At 61.4% G+C, this 12,828-nt stretch overlaps 1 protein-coding gene across 1 annotated transcript; it reads right to left on the bottom strand.

Moving 5' to 3' along the window:
* Positions 1-1,072: 1,072 nt before the first annotated feature.
* Positions 1,073-4,825, bottom strand: RTP5 (receptor transporter protein 5 (putative)). The gene is made up of 2 exons (XM_082466124.1): positions 4,573-4,825; positions 1,073-2,825 (listed from the first exon to the last, which is right to left on the bottom strand). The coding sequence occupies exons 1-2, from the start codon at positions 4,722-4,724 to the stop codon at positions 1,337-1,339; spliced, it is 1,641 nt and encodes a 546-aa protein (XP_082322250.1). The 5' UTR covers positions 4,725-4,825; the 3' UTR covers positions 1,073-1,336.
* Positions 4,826-12,828: the final 8,003 nt, after the last annotated feature.

The raw sequence follows: 12,828 nt of genomic DNA, 5'->3' as shown, positions 1-12,828 counted from the left end.
AAGGGTGAGGTTAGCGCATAGGGCACCTGGTGGCCTGGCCTCGTGCTGTCTGGTGAGGCTCTGCTCTGGCTGGCTGAGGTGTCCAGGCTCACATCGCGTGCAGGTTTGGCCTCCCCGTAGGGTGGAAACTTCCGTGGTTCTGGTGTCGTGTGGGGTCTCTGTGGGCAGGCATGGGGCTGGCACATGCCGCCCTGGTGCTGACGTAAAGCCCCCTCCTCCCCTGCCGTCTCAGGCAGCCCTGTCTGTGCGGGAGCCCCGCCCCGCCTTCCGCACTCACCCCGAGGGCAGGCCCGAGGGCTGAATCTCCGGCACCTTCCGCACTCACCCCGAGGGCAGGCCTGAGGGCTGAATCTCCGGCCCCCCGCTGGATTCCATCCACTCACCCCTCCCCACAGGGCAGGCCTCCCCAAACTCTCATCCAGCCAGGGGATGCAAGTCTCAGACCTCAGGGCTCTGCAGACAACCCCCCCACCAGGGTCCTGGGGCCGGCTCTGCATGGGGGGGCTACAGGGTGGCCTGACCCAGCTGCCCGCTGTCACGTCCCCAGCTGCCTGGACCCACATGGCCTAACACCCCTGCCCCTTAGAACCGGACCTGTGGCCTTTAAGATGGAAATCCAGGGTGTGCATACAAGTGACAGGACAGTTTTCTGACCTACAGCACAGATGGCGTTTCTTAAACCAGAACAGCACTGTGGATGTAAATGCTCCAGGGGAACCGTGAGCAGAATCTGGTAAAGCGCTGGCTGGCCTCCTGCCCCTCCCATGGGGAAGGTACCTCCTCAGCTCCTGGGACCCTGGTGTTGGGAGGGGGGGGCGGTGGGGGGGAGGAAGAGGCTTGCCAACCACACCTCAAGGGGCTGTGATCTTCGCAGAGTGGGTGGTGTAGGACCTCCTCCCCCCCACCGCCCACCCTGCCCTGACAGCCTGTGCTGAACAGGTCCGAGCGTCCCGTCCAGGGATCCAGAAGCCATCGAGGGAAGGAGACCCTGCGGGGACTGGGACCCAGGTGTCGGCCCGTGTGCCCACCTCGCCCTCCCACCTCACACCTTCAGCTCAGCCCGAGTGCCGTGTGGCTGCTTCTTCTTAACTTTTATTTTATCGGAGTGTAACACACGTACAGAAAAGCGCCTGGAACACACACGGTCAGCTCGGGGGATGACCACGGCGTGAGCTGCCACGACACCACAACTCACGGCAGGAGACAGAACACGGAAGCAGGGGGCGGCCAAGGCGGCCGGGGGCTTGCTGGGGGGACAGGGAGGTCACTTGGCTCGCTGGCTGCCCAGGCGGCCCTGCTGGGGGATGAAGTGGGGACCAACGAGAGGTGCCACACTTCACACCCGCGGGGAGTGGTCAGGGCTGAACTTGTACAGGTACATTATCCAGAGGATGCAGACGGTCATTGAGACCCAGATCCAGACTTCTTCGTAGGGGTCAAAGCAGAAGCCTTCGGCCCAGCAGAAGTCCTCCTCCCAGTAGGACCCAGGGCCGGACTTGCCTGCCCTGGGCCCCGGCTGCCTCTGCTTCTTGGAAAAGCCATGGGTGGCAAGGCCATTGCTTTGAGGGCCACTGGCATCGTTGCCAGAGCCCTTGCTCTGAATGATACTGAGGACGGAGAAGGGGATAGTGACGGAGCCCTCGCTGATGGGGACGGGGCCACCGGCATTGGTCCCTGGAAGGGGCTCACGGCCAGCGGTGGCAGGGCCGCTGCCGCCATCCTCCTTCCCTTTGCCTTCGGTGACGCCAGCAGAGGAAGCCCCGCCTTTGCCCTTGTCGGCGAAGATGAAAGGGAAGGTGAGGGAGCCGTAGATGAGGTCAAAGGGGTCCTCGCCTTCAAGGACCACATTGGTCAAGGAAGAGGGGAAGGTGACGGAGCCCTCCCCGTTGTTCATGAGGCCGATGATGTAGGTCATTGGCCGCAGGCCGTTTCCCTCAGTGACTTCAATGATGGGACCGCTGCTGCCAAACGCGGGGCCCCAGCCGTCGTCTGCATCTTCGTCTTCATTTTCATCTTCATCAGGGTCGGAGATGCAGCCGTGGCCTTTGTAGATGAAGCCCGTCATCTCCTTGGTGCCGCTGAGGAGGAGGCCTTTGCCGTGGAAGACGGGGGCTTTGATGTTCACCGGGAAGCGTTTGCCTTTGGACGTGGCCTTGGAACTGGTGGGCAGGTAGAGGGAGCCCCTGCCGACGATGAGCGGCCCGGCGGGGTCGGCCACGGGCCCCTTGTCCTTGTGCACAAGGGAGAAGGGGACAGTGACGATCTCCTCATCCTCGCCGAAGAAGTCCCTGCCCTCGGAGAGGGGGTTCTTGATGAAGTCGGCCACGGAGAGGGGGACCGTGATGGAGTTGGGGGTGTAGCCCCTGGAGCGGTCCACCACAAGCCCGCAGCCAAGCGTGCGCAGCTGTTGGCTGGCGGTGGGGGCGTCCACGTTGCTGCCGCCATACAGGGTGAACCTGCCCTTGATGGTGCTGGGGCTCTTGACCTCGGGCCCCCAGGCGGGGTCCGGGGGCTTCTGGAAGAAGCAGACCCCCAGGTCGCAGGCCTCGCAGTGCTCGCCGAAGCAGATCTCGGGGCACTGGTCGGAGCCTGGGCCCTCCCCGTAGCACTTCTGCACGATGAACTGCACCAGCTTGTTGAGGAAGAGCCGCACGTTGAGCAGGCTGACCTGGCAGGCGGCCCCGCCCGGCGGGCACAGCCGGCACCGCTGGGCCCAGATGCGCATCTTCACCAGCCCCTGCCGGGCATCCTCGTCCCACCACAGGTGGAAGAGGGTGTGCACGTGGGCCGAGGACCAGCCCCACTGGCAGCGGCCACACTGGAGCCTGGGGAGGAGAGAGGGGGTGAGCGGGGCCGGGGTGGCCCTCCCCCGGGCCCAGCGGAACTCAGGACCCCAGCCCGTGTGTGCACACCCCTCGCTGCACCCATAACCTGAAAAGCCGAAGCAAACGCCTTTCGTCCGTTTGGCACCAAGACGCCCTCAGCGGCAAAGCCCGGACTGCCACGTGCAGGGCCACGTCTGCGCTTGCTGCTGCTGGTCTGTCGCCTGCTGACCTGGGTCTCAACTGCCCGAGGAGACGTCACCAGGACAGTGAGGGAAGGAAGAGCATCTGTGATGCCCAGGGCGGGGGCGGGGGGCTGCAGAAAGGACCTGGGGAGCCCATCCCACGGGAGAGAGGTGATGGGGAGGCTGGGGGTGGGCAGAGAAGCGTGAGGAGAGCGGTGAGGGGCTGGGACCCCAGGATGCCGGGGTGGCCCTGCGCTCGCTTGCGGGCACCACTCCCTGGGCGGCAGGTTTGGCCCTCACACCGTGAGGGGGCTGCTCCGGAGGCTGAAGGCCCTGTGTGCTTCTGTTTCCAGACTGTCAGGTCACAGGTGAGTGACCCTCTGCCCCATCCACCGGAACTTCCCCTGATGGTGGGCTTGTCCCCACTGCGCCCCTGCGTGCAGCCTCCAGCCACACATGGCCGGGGAGCACCTGGACACAGATGGTGCCCTAGGGACTGGACGTCCTCCTTTATCTGTTAATTAATGAGCGCGTCATGGCTGCACGTGGCCAATGGCTGCACGTGGAGAGGTGGGTCTGCCCGAGTGACCATCCCACCAGCTGGCATTTCTGTCCATGAAAACGGAAAATGAATGTGCGCTCAGGGTCCTCGTCCCACCTGTGTAGAGCGGCTCCTCCACGGGGCTGTGGGAACAGTACCGGGTTGGAAGGGGCCCCTCAGATGCACCGAAGGCTGTTACTTCCTGACACCTGGGAAAGCCGGCATCCCACTGCACACCTGACTCCAGGGGTTTCGGACGCTGGGGAACTGGGGCGTCCGTGTCAAAGGGTAGCTGCCTGCAGGGTCCACACGGTGACTGGTCTGCGAGGCCCCCTCTCCCCCCAGCCCCCTCCCAGCTGGCCCCTGGGGGACCAGGCTGCCTGGCTGGGCAGGGCCCCCGCAGGTCTGGCCCGTCCTGGCTGCTCTGACGGCAGCTGTCATCATGATGAGGAAGGGCGAGGCTCACGTGGTGACCCGTGGTCCCCGGGGCTCGTGAGTCAGCCCCCACTCAGCCACAGCCCAGGCCGGGGACATCCTCCTTCCTCTGGGGCCTGTGCTCCCTTCTTCCATCCCCTCAGGCCTCTGTGCAGTGCAGGGCCGGGCGCTGACCGGGTGCCTGCCCACCCCCTGCGCCCGCTGTCAGCGCTGCCATGGCAACGAGGAGGTGCTGCAGTGAACAAGCAAAGTCCTCCACGCGGGGGCAGCACCACCACGCCAGCCACCCCTTGGCAGGGCCCCGACTGGCCTGGCGGTGCCGGCACTGCCAGGCAGGGTCTCAGCTCGCCTGTGCTGAAAGGCAATGAAGAGACTGCTCCCCCCACACCCGCACTTCCCGGAAGGGAGGAGCAATACCCGGCCCACCCACCCACCTGTTGGGTGCCAAGGCCAGGCAGACACATGCCACCACCACCCCCCCCCCTCCGCCTTCCTCACCGGCCAGGCCACACCCAGCCTAGCCAAGTGGTTAAGTAGCCTCGGCCCTTCCCTCCCAGGACCCCACAGGAGACCCCACTCTCAGCCGCACCTCGAGAGCCCCCGCAGCCGGTACTGGAAACCGCTGCTGTCCAGGTGCCCTGAGGCCAGGTTCTCCTCGGGGACCAGCTCCCAGGTGTCCTGGGGCTTCCTCTTGGCCATCAGCTGGGCCAAGGTGCTGGCCCACACATCCACGCCGTCCATGCTGGGCTCCGCAGTGCGGTCTGAGGGCTGCGCTGGCTCCGGCTCCTAGCGAGCGCCCACCCGCCTCCGGCACCGACCAATTGCCGCCTTGACAACCGTCTCGTCTCCATAGCAACCGGATTTGTCTCAGAGAAATGAGAAATAGCCCTCTTTTTCTGATCCTTTTGCGTATTTTTTATTACGCAAGCAGTGGATTTTCATTTTAGGAAAAATCAGAAACAGATAAATAAAAAGGACAAACTACAATATGATAAAAATCGCCCATAGTCATCGAGGTGCTGACATCCACGTGTTTTTCGGTGCCTATGCACATATACATTTCCATAATTATTTTTCACAAATAGGAAATCCTACTAAACATATTATCCTAAGGCCTGCTTCTTTTACCCACAGCATAGCATGGACGGTGATACCCATTCTTCTAAATATCTGATATTTTCCAGTCTGTGGCTGGGGCATAATCTACCTGCCCGGCCTCTGTCCTTGAACACGGTGCTAAGTCTTTGCCATTACAAACAAAGCTTGAGGAACTTTATTGAACATGTATCGTTGCGAATTTTCCCATGACTTTTCTTTCTTTTTCTTTTTCTTTTTTTTTTTTTTTGGTGTTTGTTTGTTTGCTTGTTTGTTCAGCTGTGCCACGCAGCTTACGGGATCTTAGTTCCCTGAGCAGGGATGGAACCCGCGCCGCCTGCAATGGAAGTGCGGAGTCCTAACCACTGGACGGCCAGGGAAGTCCCTCCCATGACGTTTCCTTTCTTCACACTTTTTATTGGCTAGAAATGTACATTTACGTAAAAATGCCTTAAAGGTAATGCACAACTTCACAAATTACTCTAAAGTCTTAGCTCAGGACCCGAAGGAGCCAGCCCCCCAAAGCTGTCTGCGTGCCCCCTACCCGCCGCCAGCACGCCCCTCCCAGCAGAGGCACCGGCGCTGGTACCCCTGGCAGCTCCACCTGGGATGCGGCTTGTTTGGGGGCTTTGCGCCTCCCCTCAGAGGAAGCCCCGCCCCCCTGCGTCCTGTGCGCATGCGTCTGGCTCCCCTCCTGACCGCGGGCCAGCTTCACCCCATGTGTGTCCAGTACTTGGTGACAGTGAGATGGCGACATGGCTCGAAGAAAGAACCAGCCGAGGGTCGAGGGTCGAGCAGAGCCGGGAGGGGCCTGAGCCCGGGGAGGCGGGGGGAGAGCTCAAGCGAGCTCCCAGGGGAGGCCGCCCTCGGTGACCGTGGGGAGGCGGCGCCCAGCGCCCTGTCCACTGGGCAGTGTGGCTCCAAGACCCCGCCGAGGAGCTGGCCCGTCCAGTGCCAAGGAAGCGGGTTTCTCCGTGGGCCCAAGGCCATGCAACGGCGGCTCGTGTTGACGAGAGGAAAAGGCTCTGAGCGAGTGAAACAGGGACGTCCGCTGGCAGGGACAGTGCTCAGCGGCCAGCAAGCCCCCCGGCGCCCGCGGGTGGTGGGAAAGGATGCTCCCCCAGGCCGTTTGGCAGCTCCCAGGACAGAGCGGGCCTCATCCGGACCCCCTCCCGGAATGAGGGTCGTGGACTCTGCCCCTGGGCCGCTGGGCCCCCACCCTCGCCCTGGGCAGGCGGCAGTGCCCACAGCAGCGAGCTGCCTGCTCTGTGTCCCCTGCCGAGGGCTACGGCACCTCCCGGGCGGCCGGCTCCAGGTTCGAGAATCGCTGCGTTCGCCCCTGCTGGGAGCGGGCCTCGCGGGCCTTTCCTGCAGCCTGTTCACGCCCAGAGCCACCTAGAAATTCCAAGGCGCAAACTTAGCATAGCCTTCGCCCCCAGTGAATGCTCTGCCCACGGCCTATTCACCTCCTTGTGGGCCTCCTCCCTATATTCACCTGTCTCGTGACTCTGCCTCTGTACCCTGCATGCTGAGCAGTTTCTTCTCATTTTTCTCCCAGTTCCTTGATTCTTTCCTTGTCTGTGTCCAGACTACAGCTGATCCTGTCAAGTGACTTGTTCATTTCTCAAACTTCCTTTTGGCTCTCTTTCAACTGGGTGACATCTTTCTTCCTTGCAGCTAAGTGTGACAATGAGATAGAACAGGAAATTACTGGGATGTGCTTTGGGGAAGGTTCCATAATATGGGACCAGGTAACCAGGGAAAGTCCTACTTTTCCCATTCCACTTTCACCTTCTCAGTTCATCAGTGCAGAGGTGATGGCTGGCACTCCTTTAGCCACCTTAGACCATGAAGTGAACTTGCAGATGGAAACCACATGCTGAGACCCTGAATCCTGGATGGCAGTTGGAGTCGCAATACCACTTCAGGGTCGCCTACCTCTGGATTTCTTCTTCAAGAGAAATAAACTTCTAGCAGCCATTTTCTGGGAGTTTTTTGGTTATTTCCCAGCCAATCGTAGCAATTCTAAGGTCCTGAATTTTGCTGGTCAGTGTGTGTATGGGGGCACCCATGCAGTCCTGTCACGTGCCCGTGCAGGGGGCTGAGGGGGTGGCTGTAGCCCTAGCCCAAGGAGCCCCCACCGAGCTCTCCCTCTCTGGTAGCCCCTCCAGGCACAGTGGCCCCGGCTGTGCCTGCACCGTGCTGGGTGTTGGCACCCTCGCTCTGCCCATACCAGACCACAGCCCTGTACACCAGGCCACCCTGCAGGCCCCTCTGCTCCAAGACCACCAACTGTCTCTGACTCTGGAGGAGAGTCTTGGAATCATGACTCACCACCCCCCGCCCTGGAAAATAACCTTTGGGTGACAAGACGGGACCCTTTCAAAATGGAAGGAGCCTGTCACCTCCAACCCTTCTCAGGACCTCCTCAGTCTGTCCCAGAGCCTGTTCCAAAGGCCCAGGTGCAGACCCCGGGGAAGTCAGCCTCCACATACCTCTATCCGTCTGCCCATTTATCTGCTCCCCAAACCCACGAGCCAAGCCCCCTGCAAAAACTACTTACAGGGTCAGCTAACAAATTCTTCAACCATAAATATCCCCTCCTTTTGACCAGAGAAACGATGGGCGAAGCAAAACGCACGCACCACTCCGTACGTGATTCCTGGCTTGTGCGGCGCGTCCTGGAACCATGGGTCCGGCTGTGTGACTGTGCAGCCCGTAGGTGGGGTGGGAGAAGCCCTTCCTCGGAGCAGGTGCAAGGATGCTGGCATCTCTAAGGACAGGCTCTAAGAACAAGGCTCGTAGCCACGCCCTCTGCCCCTACGCTGCCCTCCGCCCTCTGCCCTCCACCTTCTGACCTATGACAGCCTCCCTGGGGCGCTGACGACCCCAGGCCGGGGTGGGATGGGTGTGGAGAGCAGTGTCAGGAAACAGGTACCATTTCTACTCGATCGCCCCCCGAGGGAGACGCTGAGGCCCCTCTCCCTGTGGGCACTCTCTGGCCTCCTCACTCACACTCACCTCCCTGACGGGCGGCACGGGCAGCCCTCACACTGGGGGCCTCCAGGTGGAGCGTGTGAAAGCAAACCATCCGCAGCCCAGGCGAGACACGAGGACAGTCTCCTGCAGGAGTGTCTGTCCCCCTCTTGGCCTGGCTGGTTCCCCTGAAGCCCCTCACTGCCACACTGGACCAGGGAACTGCCCCATTTGGGCCGGGGGTGGGGAGGGGGAGGGTGGCAGAGGCAGGACCGCCCAGCAGGGAGGCATCAAGCCTGGCAGCCAGGTCAGGGTCAAGGGGTCGCGGGGTCCAGCATGAGGCCAGCCGGCCGACTGGCTTTGCTCTGTCAACAGGGCCCCACCCTGTGTGTCTGGGCAGGAGAGGTTGAGACAGACAGGCAGACAGGCAGACAGACAGACAAGAAGAGAGACTCGGGCAGAAGCGTGGTGCTCAGCCCGTGCTGGGCTCACCTCAGCCCCCCAGACCTCAGCAGAGGGGGTGCAGCTCCAGGAACATGGGCCACTCCCCGAACCCCAGGCCGTGTGGCCCCCCGGGAGGCCCGAGCCCCAGCACGCCGTCGAGGTGTGTGTCCAGGGCCTGCAGGCAGCAGGAGGGGGTCCTGGCCAGCAGCTGGGGCAGCAGCCCCCGTCCAGCCGGTTCTGTTCCTAAAGGCGCTTCCCACCGTCCCAAGTTCCAACATCCAGCCCGGCTGCTGCCAAGCGAGGGGCCGGCACCTCCACCAGGTCCCGGAAGGAGCCGTGACATCGGGCAACGGAGGGGACGCAGGTGGGGGGGCACCTTCTGAGTGAGCCGGCACAGGCTGGGCAGAGGGGACCCCGGCCCTCCAAGTTGAGGACAGCCTGCCCGGAGGGCAGCGGCTCTTGCACGTCCACCCAGGTCAGTCTGGCACCGGAGCCCGCGGGGCAGCACCTCAGCTGCCTGGGCGAGCAGCCAGCAAGGAGCGTGAATGACGCCCAGTGGGAGAGGCCAGGGAAGTGTTCACACACGTGCACTACACACACATGAACACACACCCGTAAACACACACATACCTACACACTATACACACACAAACACACCACACGCATATATACACATATACAAATACCAACCCATGTATGAGCACGTGCACACACATGAACAGGTACCCACGAACACACACCACACACAAAACACACATAAACATATGAACACCTATACAGGCATGAACACACACTATACACACACCTGCACATGAATACACACACATGCCTGCACACCTACGCACACAGATACACATGAACACATACACCCAAACACACACTTTAGGAAATTTCAAATATAAATTTGCATTTAAACTCCCAACAGCATTCTAGAAAGTTTAGAAATGAGGGGGTAAGAAATCTTCTGGAACCCCACCACCTTAACAAACAAGCCAACTATTATTCTTGTGTACAATAAATGGTGGAAATATTTTGTCCCTATTTTTTAATTTGATTCTTAAATTGGGCAGATAAATTAGGCGCTCTTTTTTAACTTCTGGGAAACGCTTCAGAAACAGGATAGAGCAGAAAGTTTGTATTTGCAAACACTATTAACCATTTCCTGTTCCAACCTCAGACTAGCTGTGAATCCACCGCCCTCCCGGGCTGGGGGACATCGTTTCCGCTGTGCACTCCCAGTCTGGGTCAGAGGTCACCGACACCACCACCCTCCAGCCCCTCAGAAGCAGTTTCAGGATGACCCTCCTGCTTCCTGTGTTTCTCCTGTGAATGGAAACTTCCCTCCGGCTCTGGTGGTGCCTCAGGAGCACGGGAATCCCCTCTCCCCCACTCTCCCTCCGCTCCTGTGCGGCTGTGCGTGTCACCTCGGCCGGCACACCTGGAAACTCTTGGGCCCCTCTTCTCCAGGTAGAAGGGTGGGTGGCCCGAGTAGGGAAACCTCCCCAGGCTCCTAAAAGCCAGACCCTGCGTCCTCAGTGCCCGCTTTGCTGAGAACCTTCTGGGCCGTTCGCTTCCTTCACTGCTGGTCCCTGGGCTTCTGCAGTTGGTCGGGCAGGAAGCAGCCGGCAGCCTGATGGACTGGGTAGAGGTGGGGTGCCCCGCAGACACAGAACACACACCCCGCGGCACCTTGCACCCAGACACCCACGGATCCCAGGACCAAAGCTGCTGCTCACCCAGGCCCTGCACATGGGGTCCTCCCAGCAGGACCACCCCAAACTCGATCCGCCCAGCGGACCTCAGCAGAGAAGAGCCAAGTGTGCCACCTGCCACGGAGCACATGCGGGCACAGCGACGATCCCAGAGGAGACAAACGCATGCGTGGACCGCTGTCCGTGGGATCGTGCAGCATGAGAGACCCACCCCGCGGGCCACTGCCGGGCCATCCCACTGTACTTTGTGGAGACAAAAGTATATGCTGGAGAATGGACCAGTGGATGCAGGGTGAGAGCGGAAGGGAGATGGGTGTGGCTCAAAGAGGCACAGGGTGTCCCGTGGTGACAGACCTTGGCATCATCTCAGAGGGCTGGATGCCAGGGCTGTCACGTGGCTACGTCGTACAGCACTAAACACACACGAGTGAACTAAGACAAGGCCCTCTGCGCTCCTTGGCTGGGCCGTACCCATGGCAGCATCCTGGCTGTAATAGCAGACGGCAGTTGTGCAAAGTGTTATCACTGAGAGAGACTCGGCCCCACGTGCAGGGCCAGCTCTGTTATCCTCACAGCTGGGGGCACAGCTGCGATTACCTCGATGACAATAACACGCAGCTTTCATCGCTGGAAAGCCCACTGAACTGGGGTCCCCTGTTGGCTCTGATGACCAGGTCCAGTGCCTGGTCATGTGAGAGGGTAATACGTGGGACCAGGGGAACGGAGGCCCTGGCTGGGACCTCGGCTGGAATCTCCCAAACCTGAAGGGGTGAAATCAGGACGCAGGACAGAAAGGACAGGGGACACAGAAGGGAGACAGATGGAGCCCTGACCTTCCCTCTGCCCTCCTCCCAGGGAGCCTGTTCTGTCCCTAAGGAAGGATGGTGAGGGAGGGGGACGGGTAGGCACGGTGTGTGTGGTGGGGACGGTGTGTGTGGTGGGGACGGTGTGTGTGGTGGGGATGGTGTGTGTGGTGGGGACGGTGTGTGTGGTGGGCACGGTGTGTGTGGTGGGCACGTGTGTGGTGGGGACGGTGTGTGTGGTGGGGATGGTGTGTGTGGTGTGACAGCGTGTGTGGTGACAGTTTGTGTGTTTGGGGGGGACAGTGTGTGGTGGGGACAGCATGTGTTTGGATGGGGGTGTTTGGGGTGTAGTGAGCTGATAAGCTCGGGGGGAGCTGACTTTGGGGGGACAGCACCCCAGAGGCTCTGGGACTCCTCCCCCTTCCTCACTTGCCTGAGCCCCTCCCTGGCTCTGACCCGGTTGCCCTGCTGGTCCTGCCGACCCCAGGCCATGTGCACCCCCTCCCCACCTCCACGGTCTCTGGGCCCCTTTCAGCCTCCTGAGTCTGGGTCCCCCACCGAGCCCCCAGCCCCAAGGGTGTCAGCGGGGCAGGGGTTAAGAGTCCGGAGGGAGGGGAAAATCAGGAGGGGAGAGGAAGGGAAGGGGGCGTGAGAGGGAAAGAGGAAGTCGAGGGGGAGAAGGGGGAGGGACGGAGGGAGATGGAGGGAGGTGGGCGGGTGAGGAGGGGCCCTGCATCGCTCTTTGTGGACACAGTCTGAGCTCTCGCAGATGGAATTGAGGTGAGGGGTGGTGAGGAGACCCCCCAGGGTCTGACAGCACCTCCCATCCCAGAGCACACCCCCACCCTCCAGCCCAGCCTCCTCCAGCCCTGGTCCTCCGAGGACAGCTGAGTCCCCCGGCACAGAGCCTCACGGCCCCAGTGTGAGTGCCACGTGCCTCACGGACACAGGGGTCAGCAGGGAGCAGAGTGCTGGGTGCCTGGCGGCCCTGGGCTCCAGCCCCCCGAGGGGAGGCCACAGGGGAGGGTTTGCCAGGAGATGCCTGTCTGCATGGGGTGTCACACGGGGCAGCTGCGGGCCACACTCTCCCAGACCAGCCACCAGAGCCGTCTGGCCAGCTTCCCCCCACGCTCCACGCTCGGAGCGCACCTGGCCGGCAGGGACCCCTCCCCCGCTCCAGGCCGTGCCCTGCCGGGGCCCCAGCAGCTGAGGCTCGGGGAGCGGCCCTTCGTCTGCCGCCGAAGCCTCCTCCGCCCAGCGCCTCGCCTGAGACATCATCTCTGATGCTCTTTTTCCACCGTTTCAGCTTTCTTTAATGTTTTCCCTTCACAGCGAACCCTGAGTGTCTCAGAGCGGGAGCTGAACACCAGCTGTCAGGCGGTTTCTGTCTCTGTCATCTTAGCTGATGAGACCTACACATTGCGCCACTAATATCAGCAGTTTCATTTTTCCTGTTTTCCATTCATTAGAACAAAATGCTTAGAGCAAAATGCGGTGAATAATCCAATCACTTCACAAATGTTCGGGCTGTGAGGGGGCCCCGGACCCCAGGACCTCCCCCAGCCTGAGGCAAGTCAGTCCTGGAAGGTGAGGTCTGCATTACCGGTCAAGCCCCAGCACTGGAGGAGGTCAGGAAGCTGCTGATAGTGGAAAGATCTGGAAACGCGGCCGCCCCCAGCCTGGGGCCTCCTGAAAGCTGGCCCCGGAAGCCCCTGAAGGCTTCCTGAAGGCTTCCTGAAGGGGGTTGGTGCTGGGCCCCGACGCCCCTCAGCACGGGGCTAGCAGGGCCACCATGGGGGCAGGGAGGGCCCAGGG

Source organism: Balaenoptera physalus, assembly GCF_965194825.1.
Source record: "Balaenoptera physalus genome assembly, chromosome: 6".
NCBI lineage: Eukaryota > Metazoa > Chordata > Mammalia > Artiodactyla > Balaenopteridae > Balaenoptera > Balaenoptera physalus.
Note: the sequence above shows the minus strand (reverse complement) of the source record. Positions and strands in the feature narration are given on the sequence as shown.